We start from the raw sequence: 21,750 nt of genomic DNA, 5'->3' as shown, positions 1-21,750 counted from the left end.
TTATGCAGACATTATTCAAGATTTTTTCATGTAATCTACCACTTCTTTGTCTAAAACTTAATAAACCAGAGTGGTTTATCTCCAGACTGACTGCAGTATTAGAATTTAGATAATGTGTTAATAGTACCCTCGTCCACGACCTCTCAATGGCCCTCCAAAATTACCCCTGCCACCCGGTCCTCCCCTGCCACCTGGTCCTCCCCTGCTTCCTGGTCCTCCCCTACCTCGAAAATTGCCCTGGTCTAGTGCATTACCAAACTGTGGATTGTTACCGTGCGGTGGATTACCCCCAAACTGATAGCCGCCGAACTGATTGACTTGTCTTGTATCGTAGTTGTCTTGTATTCTGCCATTCATGAAATTACCTCTTGGCACTTGATTGTACTGGTCCTGGAAGTTATCAAACCCTTGAATCCGCATATGTCCTGATCCTCCCACATGTCCTGTAGATCCCGACCCTCCCATATGTCCCGATCCTCCCATAGGACCCGCTCCTACCATAGGTACCGCTCCTCCCATAGAGTCCGATCCTCCCATCGGACCCGATCCTCCTACTGGGCCCGATCCTCCCATGGGACCCGCTCCTCCCATGGCACCCGATCGTCCCATAGGACCTGATCCTCCCATACTTCCCGATCCTTCCATGGGATTTCTATTGTTTTGCATACCCCACTCTGGAGGACCATTATTGCGCAGTTCACTCTGGAAATTCCTATTGCCTCCAAAGTTGTGATTTTGAGGTCTATAACCCGATTGATTTCCATAATGACCTTGCTGCGAACCCATGTGACTCTGAGGTTGTAAAGATTGCGTTGAACTCATCAATGGAGACTCTAACAGTGGTTTGGCATCTGTAACAGCAGTTTCAGGTACATCTCCAAAGGAGCGTGGTTGCGTGTTGCTAGTGACGACATCTGAAGTAGGATTTACGGTAATGAGATTATTTACAGACGTGGATTGTATCGACGCTTGGACTAAAGCCAGCAAATTTGTCGCCGAAGACATATTTATCGTCAGATCTATTGTGCTTGGAGCTTTCGCCGGTTCAGAGTCAGCTATTGGTGGAGAAGCTTTTAGCTCTTCTAAAGATTTCTTCACAATCTCCATCTCTTGGCGTATTTGGTTCTCTTTAACCTTTTGTGTAGCTGACTGGAACACCTGTAAAATAGACATTAACTGTTAGTATCGCTTTATTTCCCAATATTGCGTTTATATCTGTTCCTCTTGAAAACCTACCTCTTCAACGGTGTAGTCATCATCGTCGCTTTCAATAGCAACGAGCTGGATGTTGTCGTCTGGTTTCTGCACAGCTGGCGGTGGGTTCTCAAGCCGCGGCGCGGTAGCGGTAGCAGCTGCGCTCACATACTGCCGTAGTCGTTCCACGCGCTGTGGCTCGCGTGCTTCGAGTTTCTTTAAGTATGCGATCAGGCTATGCTGCTCCTCAGCTGACAGCTCATTAAAATTCTTAAGTAACGTCTCCAAGTCAGAGTCCGAAAGACCATCCATTGCGTCTGGCACCTCATCTTTATCGACCCTCATATTGACACTAGAAGTAAAATGTTTATAGAGGTAGAACAGAATGCACTTCATCATAGCTCGGTACTCGTGAAACGAAATATGTAACCCTTACGTTTTGTCATTTTCATCATAAGCAGACTGAAGCATTTGTAGCGCCGACGCCGCGGTATTGGCCTTAGCTGGTGGTGGCGTAGGCCTTGACGCTTTGTCTGCAGCGGCTCGAGCTTCTATTTTTTTCTTTACCTCGGCTTCTCGTTTTTTTGCTTCTGCCATTCCAACCTGAAAATAGTTGTTTATAAAAACAAACCAAAAATGGTCACTTGAAATCGTCACATTGACAAAGCTTACTTAGAATGAGTAAAAAACTGTAGGGGTTGCCCTTTATAAATGGACATTTATCATTTACAAAATTTGTTTCATATAATTATTATAGACAGAACGGATTCATCACCATGGATTTTTGTCATTGAATGATTAGAGTCAAATCTCGATAACGATGAATTTTCAATTTCAACCAGAATACTCGTATTATTATAGAAGCGAATGATCGCAATTACTTGTGGAACCTGTTATAAGTTAGCATCTAAAGTTCTTTAAAATGTAACTGTATCCACGAGATTACATTTTTCGTTACTATGATGTTTGTGACTGTCTGTCTAACATCATGTAATGTCAATTTCATACAATTTGTTTATTTCTCATTAAAAAGCAGGCTATTAACTGCAAACCAATCTATTGCTTTTGAAATAGCATTTTTCCCATCGTCATTGAAATATTGATGCCTTTAATTTTAAGCATTGGGGAAGTATGATTTGCCACAATACTACCTTGTGTATCTTGCATGAGAAGTAAGCTATTAATATAAACTAAAAACGGACCTAGAATTGAACCTTAAGGTACGCCCATATCAATTGCAGACGCTGATGAACAGTTGACATTGATCCTCTAGACCTTATTACTAAAACACGATTTAAAAAAGTCAAAGCCACAGCCCAATACCATTTATACCCAACTAATAACAACTGTTACAACACAGAAGCGATGACAACGTACCACAGCGTCAACGAGCTGAGCTAGCTCCTCGGAAGTGACGTTGGTCTTGCCCTGTGCAATAAGAGCCGCGGCCATCTGCTGCGCGATCTGTGCGCGATCCACTTCGCCTACGCCCGCCACCGGCATAGACGCCGCCGCGGGCGCTGATTTGCTCGCAACAGGTTTTACGCTCTGCTATAATTATTTAAAATGAATTGATGCAATGTACCTGAAAATAACTAATTTAGATGGTAAAAAGGAATTTATGGAAGTATAGGCACTTGTTTCCGTTTTAAACGCGTATCAGCCTCGTGAAGTGTGGAAGCGGCACGCACGACGGCAGTCCGGACGGCAGCAGCAGCAGCGTTTGGGACGAGACCCGCCTGAACGGCACCCTTCAGCTTTTCTTTTGCCGTTTCAATCAACACTACAGCGGCTTCGCGTTCCAACAACTCCTCTGAAGAATTGGGCGTATCCTGTACATACGAGATAAAAGCAGATATAGCGGAAGTGGTACTTAACCGAGAATTTTGAGACGTAAGTCGTCAGCTGTGTTATTTACCTTTTCCATTTTCAAAGCCTCAGTCAGCAGGTCAACGATCTTGGGACCGAGACTACCAAGATAGTCCTCTAACGCAACAAGCAATCTCAAAGTAGCCACCACATTCTCAGCTGGGCCGAGATCATGTAGTTGCGCGCTCTGCCCCGAGAATTCTTTCGCTTTAGTCCGCGACCGCGACGTCCGAGATGACACCAAACTACCGGTACGTGAGTGAGATCGGGCAGGTGATCTCGCATCCGGTAGAGATCCAAGCGAATCCAGATCATTGTCAGAGTTCCAAGGTGATATGGCGTCACTAAAACCAGTACATCCAACTAGTCACGTAAAGGTAAGAATCGAAATTATATACAAAATTTTTAGGATGGATATTTACGGCTTCAGTTCGTCATCAGATATCATGACGGTCTGCATGGAGGGCCCATGGTGCTGCGGGCTGCGATTGCGAGCGGCCTCGGCGCGGCGTGATAGCGGGCTACGGCTGCGACTTCGACGCACCGACTCCAACATTATATGCGTGCGTGCTGGACTGCGACCTCTGCACAAAATCATTTATTTCAATTTTTTTCATTATTTCAATAAAATTTTAAAAATCTTCCTGTCTTCAAAATGTTTCCTGCATTATGTCTTGCAATTTCACTTATTTATCACACATACATAGCCTTTACAAAATAAGAGGTACCTTTTGATACTTTGTTTTTTATAATATCAAGTGTCAGGGTGGTCAAGTCATGCGCCTTATGGTAAGCTACACGCCTGTCCATAACAGTTGCATTGCCACTCAGAACTTTAAATCGTAAAAATTTGAAGGACACTGCGCCCGTCATTCTGAGACTTAAGTTGACAACCCTTCAAAACCAGAACACAGTAATGCTGACATTACTGCTTGGCGGCAGAAATAGGTAAGGTGGTAGTATTTCCCTGGACTGGACGAACTCTTTCACAAGGAGCTCTACTGCTACTAATAATACTTGCCAGCGCAACGTACTACATAGGGCTGTAACTAAACATCGGAAACCATAATAAACGATTCTCACAAGAAATAGGTTTGAAATTTTATGAGTCTATGATCGTTTTGATAGAACATAATATATAATAACATTTTTTTAAGCAATATAGAGTTTAATATAAATAATAAGTACAACAATTACCACCTGTAGTTAAATTGCAGAATTCTGAAGCAAAACAGAAAAAAAAGAATTCATAGTTTAAATTTTTATTCACTTTCATCGGAAGATGAGCCAAAATCATGAGCAGAGTTAGTATTTTACCTGCATGAATTTGATTTCCAATCATATTATCAATATTAACATCTTTATCAAAGAGTAACTTTTTAAGTAATTTAAAAAAATATGAAATTAATTGACTCGGTGAAATTCGGCGATTAATTGGTTACAACACTATTATTCACGACGTTTCGGAATAACTCAAAATTGCATTTTATTTTGGAAATCGTGCGAAAATAATACTAGAAATATAAATGATTATCACTAGTATCAGGTTTCTTACCACGGTATGACTTCTTTTTATTTTCCCGATATTTCGGAACGGTTGCACGCTCCATGGTCACGGGTTGACTGGACGGCGGCAGATGACAGCTTTATGAGCAGATATATCTGTCTACCCTCTTGCGCTGTCGACGACTACCTTCATCGCGATTTGTTGTGGCGTTACCATTGTCACTCACTTTTTTCACACAAACCACACTCACTGTATCCACACGCGAAACCGACCTCGAGGTGTTTTTATTACTGCACGCAGTAAGGACCGGATTCCATGCACTGGACAGTTTAAAACCATCATCACGGTTAAATGTTTTGTACTTCGTGATCTCGATGGCTTCTCGTACCAACCGTGGTATGTAGTGACGTTCTGTCGAGAGTACCTGGGGGCTATGCAACTCGATCCAGTGATTAGTGTCAGTCTGTGTGAGATGTTGTGCTATAGCCGACTTCTGTGCATCATTGTTTTTTACTGCTCGGATGTGTTCCTTCCTTTTATGGAAAACTTCCTGCCGCCGTCCAGTCAACCCGTGACCATGGAGCGTGCAACCGTTCCGAAATATCGGGAAAATAAAAAGAAGTCATACCGTGGTAAGAAACCTGATACTAGTGATAATCATTTAGTGAATAACCACGAAAGTCTTAAAAACTAGAAATATATTCTATTGTTTATTGTAATGCTTCACTAAAATTTATGTAACTCAATTACATAATTAGTTTTTAACTCAATTAGTTAATGATTGTTTGTTTACTGTTTCATTGATTGCATTCAAAGTTACGTACTAGTCTTCCTTAGCTGTCAATATGGGCCTCTTACCCTAGAAACTCAAATAAATAAATAAATTATGACTATGTCGACTAAGTAAAATCCATTAATTACCTCGCAAACGGACTACGAGAATGCGCCCGCATATGCCGCGACGGAGAAACTCGCCTTGGAGAACGACGAAAATCAGGTGACCTAATTAACGAGACCAAAAATCATAATTACTGATAGAAAGGCAACAACAACAAAGTTGTAATTACGGAAAACCGACCTGTGATCTCGTCGGTAATCAGGCGAGCGGCGTCTTGGTTCGGAAGATAGCTTTTTATCACGTGACCACCTCCTGGTCTCTGGAGACCTCCTTCTTGGTTCTTGCGACCTCCTCCTTGATTCTGGACTTTTGCGGGACTCTCGTCGCATGTCCGGAGGTGACAGACATAATTTGCGGTAGATCTCCAAAATATTAATGCGGAGTTCTTCTTCGTGCAATTCTTTCATTCGCGTGGTCCAAAACACGATCCATTCAGGTTTAAAATCGTGTTTAGCTGGATCTTTACCCTCTGTAACACAAATTTTATATAATAATATAAGTATAAATACTACAATTTATTTAACACGACGCGTATTAGCTGAAAACACTACAAAAAACTCACCGGCCTGGATTTCCTTGTAACGGCGGTTCCAGAACTTTTTCCACTCCTCTGGATATAGCGGGTGCTTTTCGGGGTTCTTTTCGTGATAAGCGAGGGTTTTTTTAGCAGATTCTTCAGCGGCACGTCGCTTCTCGTCAGCTAATTTCACTTTATAATCGTAGTTAGGTGGTTTTTTGTCCTAAAACCCAAGATGTACATTTATCAATATTTCTTTATTAACAAAAGTTGCCGTTTCATTATTTACTGCGTCGCAAGTACGCGCATGCCTTCATCATTTGAATTTTGGAACTGTACCTTGTCCTTTTCCCCTGACGTATTTTTGAGCGCGTAACGGCTGCGGAACGGACTATCTGCACGGCGCCGGTCGTGATAAGGTTCAAAACGGGGCTTAGGCGCTTCTTGACGGCTTCTGAAATATTGACGTTATTTAGTACACCTACGAACACATCAAACAGTTTGTTTGATTTTCAATTGTATGGTTAGTTATAACACGCAATGCAAGACCTAAGCGGTTTTCTTTACAGTGGTTATAACACTCGTTAACATTGATGATAATGTGGCCAATATACATATATCATACTATAGGTGGTAAATGAAGCAATATATACACATGTATGTCATTTAGGTACGTTGCTGTGTCTCTATATCCGTTTTTGTTTTCGAAATGCTAGGCGAACATCTCAGAACTGAAACGAATTGTAATTTACAACACTCGAGTGACCTGAGCTCAATGGAGGACCACTTATTTTTACCATATATAGGCAATTTGTATAAGGTTGTGATTATTTTTTTAATAAACAATTCAATGTAAAAATATTCGTTCAGGTTTAAGGTAATTCTGTAAGCAATAGTCAATTTCAAATAAGTAAATTAAGTGTCATTAAGATGTAAAATATCAGTACTTGTAACGGTCCCGTTCACGGTCGCGTTCGCGGTCACGATCCCGGCTGCGGTCACGTGAACGAACAGTCGGGTGCTCGTCGCTGATATCCGACAGTGACTCTATGGAGCCCGCACGCCGCTCCTGACGCCCGGCAGAACGCTACCAATCACATAATTTTCATTATAACACAAAAAAGACAACATATAAAAGGAATATAGATATATATATATATATGTATATATATATATATATATATTGTATTCTATATTATATTATATAATATATATATATATTAGACAACATCACATGCGTTACTCTGATCCCAAAGAAATAACTAAAACACTTGTGTTATAATTATTAATACAAAGAGCGAACACTCAGAAAGAGTCCTTCGATCCATTAAATAATTGAATATCATGGTGGTGAAACATCCGGACAATCAAAAACCTGATATCAATAAAAGCTGTAAAGGTACCTGGCTGAGTGAAGAAATAGATTTCTCACAGATGGCATTACGACAAAAAAAGTCGTAAAAAAACCAAAAACAAAGATCTGTAACAAGCACGTAAAAAGAATCGTAACGTCCGCTAGTTCGTTCCGTGGCTTAGTTGGCATAGCGTCTAGCACGGTTTGCTAGAAGACGCTGGTTCAAATCCAGCCGGATCGAAGAAATTATTTCTAAGTGTTCGATCTTTGTATTAATAATTATAACTAACTATACTTCGTTTCAATCTATTTTGAACAAAAAATAAACAAACAAGTCACTGACCTGACCATAGACGGTGTAGTGATGGCCAATAGTAACGCCAACTACAAATCGATTAATTAATTGAATTAATCGATTTGTTCAATTGAGTCATACTAGCGGTTTTCCTTACATAGCCTATATAAGCATATTTAAAATTTCAATTTAAATCCTCCTTCAAATCCTTACACTTAGGTACTCGTTCGATAGCGATTGAAATGTTCGATTTAATAATCGATTACTAAACTTTAATTGATTGAACCGAATGTTTTTTTTTTCGAAAAACACTATGCAACCATAGGCAAGTCTAGAAGTCATAGTATAGAGGAATAATAACCTCACTTTTGGACTACCATTTTTCAAATACGATTTTACGATGCTATTCAAATGAATATTGTTGGAAAAAGTGATGATATATCAAGTCGAAATCTTCGAAATATACGTGAAAGTGTTACCTATTCGATTTATTGAGTGATTGCTTTAGAATTTTAACAAAACAGGTTTGTTTACTTTTTGTTCAAAATGGATTGGAACAGACTATAGTGGTGTAATTTCACAAAAAATAATTGAATATCACGGCGGTGAAACATTAATTAAAGTACTTCTGAAATGTAAATCGAAAACAACGACGATACCACAAACACCCCCACCTGAGACAATACAAAATAGTGAATTTTTCTAAATTGACCCGATCGAGGACTGAACTCGGAACCTCAGAGATGGCGATACCATGAAAAATGCGCCACAAATGCGCTTGTATGGGAAAGACTCACGAGCTGCACACGAGCATTACGTTGTCCGATCTGTTCGCGTGCCGTTCGCGCGCCACATATATTAACATATTATTTAATTGCACTCATGCAGCACGCGTGCAGTATGCGGGCAGCGCACCTGCAGCGCGTTCGCGAAGCATTCGCCAGATCTGTACACACCCTAAGCCACTCGAGCACGAAGGTCGTCGAATGGAAGGAATGGAAAGTGATTATCATAAATTACAGGTTTCTTACCAAGAAGATATGATTTCTTTTTATTTTCTTGATATCTTTTTTTATTCAAAATGAATTCAATTTTTTTTTTCAATTCACTTCTGATATTAAGGGATGGGACGAACAAGTCGTGGGCCTGATAGTAAGCAACAGGCCTGTCCCTAACAGTTCCAGTGCCACTCAGAGCTACTCGTCACTCTGAGACATAAGTTGACAAGTCCCATGTGCCTGTAATTTCACCAACACCCCTTACCCTTCTAAACCTGAACGCAGTAATGCTCACATTACTGCGTAATGCTAGCAGAAATAGGTAAAGTAGCAGTACTTCTCTGGACGAACTTCTTTACAAGGCGCTCTGCCGCTACTCATTTTTTATTTGATTTTTTATAATATCAAGTGACGGGACGAACAAGTGATGCGCCCGATGGTAAGCTACACGACTGTAGCAACATAACAGTTGCAGTGTCACTCAGAGCTTTAAATCGCAAAGATCTGAGGGGCACTGCCATTGTCTACCGACCCGAGAGATAGGGAGTTCCGGGAAGACCAGGGTACGGCGGGCGTCCAGGCCAAGCTCTCCGCCAGTGATACGCCTTCATTGGCGTCTTTGGTGGACCCGGACTTGGGCATGGACTCGCCGGGGATTGTGGTTAGCTGTAGGGATGAACACGTTTGTCTGCCTCGGTACCAAGTGGCCGGGGCGATCATCCCACGCGCAGCTAGCGCGTCTTAGTGCCGGTCTAGACGAGGGCCTCAGGCGAGGAGACCCGCGGGACACGTGACACGTTGCCCTTTAAGTCGGAAGCTATATCCGGACATTGTCGCAGGACACTGCGACCGACACCTCCGGCACTAGCCCGGAGAGCTAGATATCCTCCGGTCCCTCCAGCTGAGTACCTACGCAGAAACCTTTCTGGGAACTGGAGAGACGCTTCGGCGTCGGGAGGTTAGCGTGCCTACAGCTCCGCCACCAAAGAGGGGATTTGGTAGTGGACGTTAGAGGCTTAATGGTGGCAACCGCTGCGCAACGGGAAGTGAACGTGCCTACAGCTCCGGCACCTATCTGGAAAATAAGGCGGATGCTGTACGTGCACCTGAGGCAGCTCACCCAAGGTACTAACACTAGCCTTTTGAGAACCGGACGAAATCTGTGCAAACGGGCTGATCTGGGGCCAGAACCTGACTTAGAAGGTCCCTCTGCGGGCCTGCTTGCACAGGTTATAGTGCCCTTCCCGTATAACCAAGAGGTTTATAGGGAGGGTCACTATAAACAAAACTTATGTAGAAAGTTATAGGACTGCTCGGATGTGTTCCTTCATACGGTCGACGACTGTCCGTTTGGTTCGACCAATATACGAGCTCCCAGAACTACAGTTAACTTTATTCTCCGGTCTTTTAGCGAACACAATAGCTTTCCTATGTTGTTTAAGGGAGTAAAGACAGTTTTTATGGAGAACTTCTTTGGTAACCTGCCTAGTTTATCCCTTACCCCCTCCCTGTACATAGGGCAAAAAAGCTGGTTGATTTTATACCTCTATTTGCTTCTTCCTTTTAGGTATTGGTTTGCAACAGGAAAATAAAAAGAAATCATGTCGTGCTAAGAAACCTGTAATTAGTGACAATCATTTAGTGAATAACCACGAAAGCCTTAAAATCTAGGAATGGAAAGTGTTTAATAAGATTTATTATTTACATTAACGTCAAGTTGAGTAATAACTTTGAATCATTTTCTCAGGTCTTATTGATTAATAACTGTCCTACGCACACTTTTCACTCGTTGAATACTGCGAACTTTTAAAGCTTCTTCTTTAGTCTTTTCTTTTCACTCATCGAGTATATGCTGGTTATATACTCCATGGTTCCACTCAATTTGACTAAGTTGTGTAGTTGCCTCTGTGACTGAACGGTTACCATTCTGGACTGCCACGCAGTGGTCCCCAGTTCGATTTGCAGGCCGCGAGAAATATTGTATGGCCTACATTTATTTCTCTCGTGAGTTTGGGTGTAATTTGTGGTTGTCTATGTGCGTGTCCATGGCAACCGAGATACTTGACATTTGTTTTTGATTTGGTCGACTATTACTTATTTGACTGTAATTGTTACGGACGCACGTCAGACGGACAACGTAAGTAGATCCCCAGTTTTGTATACGGTTCTCTTATGTGCAAAAGAAAAATAAAACAACAAATATTAAATCAATCAATGAACTAGTCTTCAACGGATTATATTACAATACATACCGAAAATGGATTAAAGTGTGGTTTCGCAGGCGCCGCAACGATAGGTGGTGATGGATCTCGGGCCTTGCTGTTGAACAAATAACCATTGAGTATATAAATCCCGCTACCAAACCCAACAGAATTCAGTTTATGAAGATTTTGATAATTTTTTTTATAAAACAAAAAAAAATCTTATGTAAGCAAATCACACTTACAATCATGACACTGATTAAACACTCAAAATGCAGATTTCGTTGAGAAGAAAGAGTAAAAAATTTGTTCACAATTTGCATTCACAATAATTATTAAAAAATGTCAAAGATAGAAAAAGCACTGAACATATCAGTAAGAGTGACAGACGTAACATTAATACGAGGAATAAAAATAGACTAGCTGTTCTTGACAGACATATTCACAAAGTCACAAATTCTATGTATACGCTTCTATAATAAGAATCCATAAGTTATTAATTATTATTTATTAAGTTATTCATCAGCTTTTGCGTACTTGAATGACAAAAGCCGTGATATTGACCCATTCAGCTCTTGCAGGTATTCTCGATCTAAGATATTTGTAATAAATATTGAAAATTAAAATGTATTCAAATGTATATTTATAAATTGCAACCCCTAGAGTTTCTTGAAAAGACTGACTAGAAAAGTCAGTTTATTTTGTTCCTCGTTTTATTATTATGTCTATCACAATTTGTCGAAAAAAACTATTAACATAAAATAAATGTTCGTAAATGTACGGATAACAGCACATCAGACTACATATTTTTGTTCGAAAATCGCCTCTAGTGCAACTACAAGATACGTCAATGTGTAGCTTGATGTGCTGTTGACTGTACTATAAAGCTAGCCCACAGATGTTAATTTGTTTTCACTTATCTTCCAGGCTCATTGTATTTAATTATAATTACACAAACAATTAAGTATTCAATTTAAGTAGTACATACCTTACACTTCCGGTTTTCAGTTGGTTATCCACATCTATAAGGCAAAATTTATAATGATTAATAGGACGGAGTCTTTAAAAGAACCTTAAAGATGCAAGTTGTAAATGTTGAAAGCTGAAATAGTACCCACTGGATTTGTGCAAAGTAGTGATGAGGTCGACGTCAACAACTTCTTCAAAAGAAGGGCCATTCTGTTCACTGAAGTGAAAGCCCTTGAATATCCAGAGATGGAATTGTTCCCTGTAAGGAGAAGTAATAACAATAAATTAGTAATCAGGAGTGTCGTTCCGAAGCTTATGATTAACGTTTTGGTTTAAATGCAAATGAAAAAAGCTATACTACCACAACTGGGTTTCACTGAAAACTAGTTTTTATTACTTAACAACTAATAAATCGGAGTAGGTAGAACTACTTCGGGTCAATGACCTCAAATGACTTCATTATATTAGGTTTGAATTGTTAAGTAGATTGCAATAGTGTAAAACTTCTTCGATATATTTTTTTTATGTTTCCTAATAACACATTACCGAATGAAGGGCCTAAGATTTGTAGCGTGCCCTCTGTGTCTCATACGGTGGAGTGAATCCTAACGCAGATTCACTGTGGACAGAAAGCTGCTGGATGTATAAAGGTATACTATGATTAGAGTTAGCCATTATCATTTCCTTTGCAGTCTCAGTGCGGCTATATTTCCGGCTTCTGTTGGCGATATAGCCAGTTGTCGTTTGCTTTGGCATGCTATAACACCATTGACATAAGTGACCATCCGTTGACCGCCCTATGGAGTTATGACCTAATGATTAGCGTCGCTGTAAATTTTAGGATTTGAAGTTCAATGCATGGCCCGTATGTAATTCCATAGTTTACGGTGCCTTTAAAAAGGGCAGAATGCACTTGACTCTTGCTACGTCTTCCAATGTTGGATCATCTAGAGTTCTAATACCACTCCGACTGCTCACGCGATGTACGATCTAGAGCTTACCGTCAGGTTAGAGAGTGCACCAACAGTTTGACGACAATAAGAAACAATGGACTGGATCACCATTCTTTATGGATACCCCGGTATCGTTATCGTTATCTACTGGCGTCACAGGATTTTGTCTCTTTTCACGACATTTATGACCATGTCGTATGTAGCTACGATGGCTGTACTTAATGTGATCACTGATGATACATTGTTTATAACATAGCCTTTAAAACTTACTTATCTCTTTCATATTCTTCCTTCTCGATGTTGACGGGTCTCAGTCGACCGTATTTATCCTCAATGCGCTGAGCTAGACGATTGATGATAACGGACACGCCTTCGCGATACTTGGGCTGCGTGCGGTATGGAGCCAACAATGCAATCGCTTTCGGAAAATGACGAATCTGTAAACATTTTTTTTAAATCATACAGTCAACATTGGTATACTATGTATGTTCGCATACATACTTGCACATTTTCAACTAAGTAGTAGTAAATTGTGTTCTATTTTAACAAAGATGCTAAAATTTCCTCAAAAGGTACAATAAAACAAGTTTATTTTGTAGAAGATATCGCGAAGTTAAATATTGCCTTTATGTACATAACCGGACATTTGTACAGATCAATTTGTACCCAAAATCTAAAATAATGTTACCAGAAAATTGTAGCGATGCCAGAAGCAAGTCATATGGTTAATGATAGTACGCGGATGGCCCTGCTTGGAACACAGCACGCACATGTAGCATGGTTCGTGATGAGGTTCTTCGGGAGGGTGCTCCACCAGATATTCCATGCCCAGCAATGGGGCTCTACACAACAAAAATATTATAATTGTGTTGTAACATAAACATTTCCAAATTTAGCACATATATTTAAAATTCAATCTAGGGAATAATGTTTGTCAACTTACTTGACACTATCAATGGAGTCTTGAATATGGCAGCGCACATTACGATACTTGTTGTATTTCAAGTCCAATTCCGAAGGTACATTCGCTTTGTTGTACATTTCCACTTCCTCAGCCATCTTTTGGAGCACCTTTTCTGTTGCTGTAAGTAAATTCTTACACTATATAATGCTATTATACATATTAAACATTATATATATTAAATTGACTCTCGTAACCATCGAGTACTCATAACGGATACTTAGTAATAATGTAAAATTAACGACAAATATTATAAGTCATAATTTCAGTTGTAATTTTTTCACCTTCTCCCTTTTTGCCGCCTTTTTCATTGATTATATATGGATGTTCCTCGAAAATGCTAACCGACCACACATTTCTCAGTGCTAACTTTGTCTTGTGCTTTTTCCCTGATATATGAGTCTGGAACAAGATGTTTAATGAATGTTAAACAAATTTACATGCAGCAAGTTCTGTATCATATGCATCAAACAAATGTAGAAGAGTGTTGACATAGTATAATAAGTATGGTAACTCCATACAAACGTAACAGCGCGGCTTGTATATGTGTGCGACGGGTACGGACGCACACGATGGCATAATCTCGCGATGCGCTTGCGTTGCATAACACTGGTCGTCTCAACCCGCCTTTCAATATTATGCGAATGTGTGCGTCCGTACACGACGCGTACACACACATACAATTCGCTGTTACATTGTATAGAGTCACCATACTTCTATTATTTTACTATGGTATATGTAAACACCTGCAATATGCTCTCCCCACTACACATGGCTGCACAAGGATAGCACAGGTAGATCCATTTGCCGGAGACATCACGGCCACGTCGCTCCACCATTGACCGCGTTGTGCCATCTTCAAGCTTGATCTTCAAACTATTTAGGTGTTCTTGAAACTCCTGCTCCGCCTGTCAAACACCCAAACTACATTACAAACAAGCCACATCCGTCGCGCAGATTACTCAAAACGTACCGAGAAAACCTGTAATTTTTTACACACGTTTTACAAATACGTAATGAGGTTAGATCGTGCCGTAAGATCCTACAACTCTCAATATCATGGGATAACCAAAAAAATAAAACAGACCACCAACTGACAATTCATTTATTATAAATACTTAGCTTGTTTTTTAACCGACATCAAAAAAAGGAGGAAGTTTTCAGTTCGACTGTTTTTTTTGTATGTATGTCACGCGATAACTAAATTTTGATGATTATTTTTTGTTGGAAAGAGGGCACGTTAGTATTACTGCCATTTAAATTTTAAGAAAATATTCCTCCTTTAAGGGTGACAAACTAGGGGATGAATCCAGTTTCGCGCACTTTCCAAAAACCATTTCCAATAAAACTTGGCAAATAGATGTAATTCCACGAACTTTTGAGGTCGGTTTTATTAGTACTCTGTACTGAGATTATTATTAAGGTATAAGTACTCACCAAACCATCGCTACATGTTGCAAAATAACATGTGAGATGACACACAATGTGTTCTTTGCATGACGCTTCAGAAACAAACAAAACACATACGCGATTTTTTTTAGCGTGGCAAGTAAATACGCTTTTTGTTATACAAGACCGTTTATTTTCACAATATGTGGGTATCATACCAATTAGAATTTAGTAATACGACTCGCGAATACCTATCTGCTGCTCTCTAATATTCAAGACCATAATATATTTACATGATACATTCTCCACCACACGTTTTCCTATATTTCTAATATGCAATGAATATTCTCAACCCTCAGTTTGTTTTTATTTATTTTACCATGTACTGACTTTGGCCTGCGATTTCGAAATTGTGTTCAATAAAATATACTACTAAAAATATATTACTTTTAATATTTTCGCGAGATGTACCTTACCACCAAAACAATGAGTAAGGTACTTCTAAGATTACTATTTACAGCACAGCATTTTATTTCTTTTACAGGTCATTAGTATGCCAACAAAAACACATACAACACATCATTTGTTGCTAAAACTAGTGTATCATTTCATCTCTGCAAAAATGAATAGCAAGAACTTTTCCAAGTGCAATTTGCTTTCACAACCGTCTCAAAGCGAACATAAACCGAAAATAAGAAAACTGACTAAAACTGCAGTTTTAAAGCACGCATAGACAGATAAATTAAGAGCACTCGTGTATTCTGTTAAAACAGGAGTAAACATTCACTTTTACAACAAAAAAATTTGATAATTTCAGAAGGGTTGTAATTCTATTCCTTTCTATTTAAACCAAAATGGTTTACTTTTCCAGATAGGCGGATAATTATTATATTATCTATATATCACATTTGACAACAAAAAATAAACAGTAAAGAAATACTATTATTGGATGTTTATTTATACAGCTACCTCAAGTTACTTATGACATCCATCAAATGTAATAGAATCTTCATTGTGTTAGGTTAAGGTTTCAAGAAGCAATATAAAAATATTGAATAACTTCTTGACTTCTATTTCAATCATGAATATAATCTTTTTATTTGGTTCATTTAATGTTTACCAGCTACTACACTTTTTACTTTCGAGTATATCAGGATGGGCAATATTATCAATAATGTAATTGGTTTCATGATTTATCTTGTTATTAGATAATAATAACTTGTTATTAAAAAAAAAATTTATAATTGGGAAGTGTATACTAGGACACTGAAGGTCGTATTCCAGAACGCTACTCAGTGCTCAAATCAGGACTTGAGTATGATATAAAGCACTAGAAATCTTACTCAAGTCCTTGCCATTAGGATAGTATTTCCTGTGCTTAAAATCATACTCAAGTCCTCACTTGAGCATTGAGTAGAGTTGTGGAATACTACCCTGAATTTATTGTTCATCTATAGCTAATTTCTCAAACCACTTTTGTTTGGTAGTAAAGACAATAACACTATTATTATTTAGCTTTTATTTATCAAATTAATGTACTCTTACCAATATATACGTAATAATCTAAAATGTTATATTTACCTTAGTGCAATCATCTAAGCCAAGTTTCTTCGGTTTTTCGGTGACAGAGTCATGATAGCCCTCTGCCCCAGGCGGGCAGTCAGGCAGGTCCATCTTGACACACTAACACTTGTTGTTCATGACCAATATACGGTCATAAACTTCACATTTATGTCACTAAGGTAAAGATATTGTCAGAAAAGTCTTCTGTCTTCTGTCGTGCAACCCCACAACTGTAAAATAAATTCAAAGCTGCATCAACAACTTATACCAGCTGAAAAGTGCAGTTCTTAAATATTGAAATATAATTAAATTGATACTTACACATAATTATCCAATATACTTACTTAATTGTTCATAATATCCTCGCATAGACAATGTAAGTTAATTTCCACAAAGGACTATACAAATAAATTAAACTTGTTGGGTTTGGTATTAGAACATATTTTTGAATCTCTGAAGTTTTCCTAGGCTTTTAGATGCCACATAGGCATACTAACAACTCACTGCCCCCTTATTTAAAATAATAGTATTTTGGTACATTGCAAGTCCTAATGTGAATTCTTCAAACTTTAGTCAGCACATAGATCAACTAACAAAATAATAACATGTACGTGATCTCATAAAGGTAAATCTTTGGGGATTTGTTTTCTACATCACAATTTGGTATGTAAAGATTTTCATGGTGTTTATTTTAAAGATAGTTTTTTTTTATTTTAACAATTATTTGATTTTAACATAGTTAATTTATTTGTTAAAGGTGAACTTCATGAAATCATTCTATAGGTAAAAAGTCAGTCACATACTATTGCTATTATAACTCTTTGTTCTTGTTTGTTAGACAATAAAACGAAAATATCAACAAAACTAGTTACGCGCCCCTTTGATTAGCAAATGTGTAATGTGTGATGCCCATATTAGCATACAGTTAAATAATGAATGTAAATTGTATGTAAAATTAAATGTGGCAATTTATTATTTTAAATGTTTGGTGTAATAACAGTTTTAGCTCACACCTCACAGCATCTATACTTGCACGGTTCATTCTTCACTTGTGTCACTTAGTGTTTCTATTTTTAATAGTGCTAACAATAATATATCAGGCCCCAAAAAAATTTAAAATTTCACTTAGTTCTAAATAAATTGGCTGCACAAACTTCCAATTTGAAAACATGTTCACTATGCCAATTATAAAGATACGGTCATGTTGGCCCACGCGTGTAATGTCTATATTAAATTGACAGACAGATGTGTTTCTTTAAAAAAAAATACTCTAAGAAAATAAACCTTTCCAAATTCAAAGAACTGTAAAATGAATACTTCAACAAGCAATTTTCAGAATTTAATTTTCTTAAAATAAACACCATCTCGAGATAAAAATACAGAAATTGTTATGAAAAAAGCATTGCAATTTTTTCTTTACACACCGCATTGAAGTATTTCCCAAAATTTGTCTTTGGTTAAAACAATATCCGCAAAAAACCATTGGTATAAAAAAGAAATTAACAAAGTTCTCACTTACCACTTCACAACACAATCAAAATAAAAAATCAACCAAATAGAATAGATATTTACAAAATTAATGTTCAGACATTAAGTGATCCAAACAAAAAAATTGAATTCAAAATAACTCAGGACAAACAAACTTATATTTATAAGGAAAAGAAAAAGGTGCATGTAATCATGTAAAATATTGTTATTTTGAACAGTGTAATCGTACAGTGCAGTTTATGAAGTAAAAGTGATATTCCTGTTAAGAAAATCCTTCCTATGAGTTTTTAAAATATATTGTGCATTTTATTGCTATGGTTTTTGTTTGGAACACAGCACTTACGCGAAAATTTACTCGATGTCCTTTGTTATGCCGCACTTAGATAATTTCGCACAAAAGTACGAGATTTTACAGAAAAATTAGCTTCCGAATCGCTACCAGAGCATCTCATACATTATTTGGAACAAATCCTAACCTTTATGCATTCATGAAATTTTGTAATGTTAAATCTCATCTTTACGACCTAAATCTCTGTAACCTGGTACAATGTAATTAGGCAATTCTATTATTGCTATTATTACAAATAACAAAGTAAATCGATGATTGTATAAAATACTGACCTTTTGCCAACGAGTTGATGTCAAAAGCCGTATGAATATAAAAGCCGTTTACAAAAGGATTTCACACGTAACCAACTTAGAAATAAGAATTTCAGGATATCGCAGAATACTTTAATACAGCATATTGAACAAAATATCACCACTATTTTGCGAATCTGCAACGCAATGCCACTTCTCAATAACGATACGCGACTTAGAATCAGTGTTGCCAGGTCAAATCTGAAAATATCGGAAGATATTCCACCGAAGAAACAGTAGATTGAGGAAAAAAACTGTAAATGCTGAACTTACGTTGTTTGAAACACTTTCAATAGATTTTCTTCAAACATTGTCACGTAATATATCGTAATCCATACCTGGACATAGGTCTCTCCCAATGCACGCAATTTCACCCGGTCCTGAGCTCGTTGCAGCCATCTACTGCCAGCAGCCCTTCGCAAATCGTTGTTCCATCAGGTCCTACACTACGTTTTCCGAGCCGTGGTCTCCACTCAAGAACCCGCTTCCCCCAGCGGTTACCGGTTCTTCGACAGATATGGTCAGCCCATTGCCACTTCAGTTTGCTTGTTCTACCAGTTCGGCCTTAGTTCTCTGCCGGATAACCTTGTCCTTCAAAGAAACTCCGAGCATAGCTCGCTGAGCTACTTTCATCTGGTGAACTTACCGGTGTCCACGTCTCGGCTCCGTATATCATAACAGGTAGAACGCACTGATTAAAAACCTTTGTTTTCAAATTTTGCGGAATGGGTGACGAGAAGACTCAACGTAGTTTACCAAACACTGCCCAGCCAAGCTAAATCCTCCTCTTGGCTTCCCTTTCGAAGTTGTTTCTACCCAATCCCAAAATCTGCCCAAGGTATATTCGGAAACAACTTCAAGAAGGTGGCCATTTACTACGATTGGCCTGGGGACAACATGATCATTGATCATGACTTTTGTTTTATCCAAGTTCATGCCGAGACCAATCCGTTGCGAGGCGGATGCTAGGCTGTCCAGCATTCGTTGTAGCTCCTTCAGCGGCTCCGCCATTAGGACTATGTCGCTAATCGCAAGTGTGAGATGTATTCGCCGTTTGTTTATGCCCATCCTTTTCCAGTTCAGCGTCTTAAACTTGTCTTCCAATGCGGCTGTAAACAGTTTCGGGGATATGACATCACCCTAACTCCTCTGCGTAATTGGATGGGCTTAGAGTGCTGGCCCTGTATTTGGACACTCATGGTAGCGGCGTCATACAGGCATCTCATCACTTCGATATAACGAAAGTCTACTTGGCATCGCTGTAAGGATTCCAAGACAGCCCGACGGAATCGAAGGCCTTCTCATAATCCACAAGGGCTAGACATAGGGACTGATTATACTCTTCTGTCTTCTGTATAATCAGCCTCACTGTGTGTATGTGGTCTATGGTACCATATCCCCGTCTAAACACAGCCTGCTCCGGTGGCTCAAACTCGTCGAGTCTTCTTTCGAGTCGATTCGTAATGACTCTAGTAAACAAACGAGCTTCAGGAGAAAGATGGGTCTGTAGTTTTTATCTCCCTTTTTAAATTCTCCCTGTTCAGCGCCTGAGGAGTTCTCCTACAGTAGATGACAGAGTTAAAGAGCCCCCGAAGTTCCTTACTAACAGGAGCTCCTCCAAACTTCAGAAGCTCTGTAGTAACTCCGTCTTAACCTGGGACTTTTTCGCTTTGGAGCTGTTTTAGAGCCAATACGATCTCGTATTGCTGATTTCTGGCAGTTCGTCGGAGCAGCACCTCAGTAGTGGTCCCATTTAAATTTGACGAAAATATTCCATCTCTAAAGGTGGCAAACTAGGGGATGAATCCGTTTTCGCGCATTTTCCGGTAACTGATTTCAACAAAATTTGGCAAATACTTAGCCATAAATCGTTTTCTTTCCACCCTCTAAGTATAAATCAGACATTATATGTATATGATGCATTTAGACGTTGAAAACATAAACATTTTATTGTCTTTATTTAACTACTGCGTGCCGTCGTAAGCCAAAAGGGATAGCACTACATTGATTTATGTCAAATACGGGAATCGAAAATACGTTAACTTCATCTTAAATGTTAAATGCCAACTGTCCTCATTTTGCCATTTTTGGAGTACCCTTTGATAACTGTTTCCGGTTGTCAAAGGGAAGTACATCAAATGTCAAAACCAATGTTTGGCCAAGAATTGTAATGAAATGGACAAAAATATTGACAGTGAGAACAATTAAGTATTGATTAAAATGCGTCGCTTCAGCATTAAGGGGTAAGAAAAATAAAAGTATATTTACGAGTACACATTCATGAGAATCGATTTATTTTTATAGGCCTATTCTGTGTACGGACATGACATGAATGTGTGTTTTATCTGTGTAAAATAAGCTCGTGTTGTCGAATTTTGTTTGTGTGAGACCATAGTGACATAACTCAATATTGCATTTGTAGTACTACCCCCGCCCCTCAAAAGTAGCAGAAAGTTATAATCGAGAAATAACGTTATTAGCGCCTCCCGTCCTATATCTCTAAGCATTATATAATATAACCTTAGAATAATAACGCATAGAATGATAGTTTCATATCAAACGAACTGTCACAAGTGAGGCAAAAACCAAATTCATGTAGGCGTAAGCAACTTGTAACTACGCTCGTCGGCACGCAAACAAATATACAAATAATGATGCCATGGAATAACATTTCCCTCAAAAGTGGGGAAATTGTATCTTGCTTAACTCATCATTAAGTTAAAGGTGCCTACAGATTTGCCCGACATTGTCGATCAGGTGCCTACAGATGTGCTCGATTTTGTCGATCGTTACTGTCGATCGACAATGTCGATCAGGTGCCTACAGATATGCTCGGTTTTGTCGATGAAAAACGAATATAGCACTTATTTGTAAATCCAAGATGGCGGACACGATTTTTCAAAATATGCTATATGGGTATCCTTTTCGAGGTATTTGGGGATGCTCATTACGAAT

At 38.7% G+C, this 21,750-nt stretch overlaps 1 protein-coding gene across 2 annotated transcripts; it reads right to left on the bottom strand.

The window, feature by feature from the left end:
• Positions 1–17: 17 nt before the first annotated feature.
• On the bottom strand, positions 18–17,333 carry LOC113233022 (uncharacterized protein CG7065-like). 2 transcript variants are annotated; one of them, XM_026467959.1, is made up of 21 exons: positions 16,687–17,333; positions 14,463–14,624; positions 14,001–14,118; positions 13,699–13,837; positions 13,444–13,597; positions 13,026–13,192; positions 11,952–12,061; positions 11,822–11,855; positions 10,885–10,951; positions 6,933–7,072; positions 6,325–6,439; positions 6,031–6,208; positions 5,649–5,937; positions 5,492–5,572; positions 3,486–3,647; positions 3,113–3,407; positions 2,832–3,026; positions 2,572–2,742; positions 1,631–1,797; positions 1,237–1,546; positions 18–1,158 (listed from the first exon to the last, which is right to left on the bottom strand). In XM_026467959.1, exons 1-21 carry the CDS (start codon positions 16,777–16,779, stop codon positions 118–120), a joined length of 4,188 nt encoding a protein of 1,395 aa, XP_026323744.1. In that variant the 5' UTR covers positions 16,780–17,333; the 3' UTR covers positions 18–117. The 2 variants fall into 2 exon arrangements, with proteins under 2 accessions (XP_026323744.1, XP_026323743.1); XM_026467958.1 differs by having other exon boundaries at positions 19–1,158; positions 2,572–2,745.
• Positions 17,334–21,750: the final 4,417 nt, after the last annotated feature.

The sequence above is a fragment of the Hyposmocoma kahamanoa genome, unplaced genomic scaffold (assembly GCF_003589595.1).
Source record: "Hyposmocoma kahamanoa isolate Upper Pololo Valley unplaced genomic scaffold, ASM358959v1 78, whole genome shotgun sequence".
Taxonomy (NCBI): domain Eukaryota; kingdom Metazoa; phylum Arthropoda; class Insecta; order Lepidoptera; family Cosmopterigidae; genus Hyposmocoma; species Hyposmocoma kahamanoa.
Note: the sequence above shows the minus strand (reverse complement) of the source record. Positions and strands in the feature narration are given on the sequence as shown.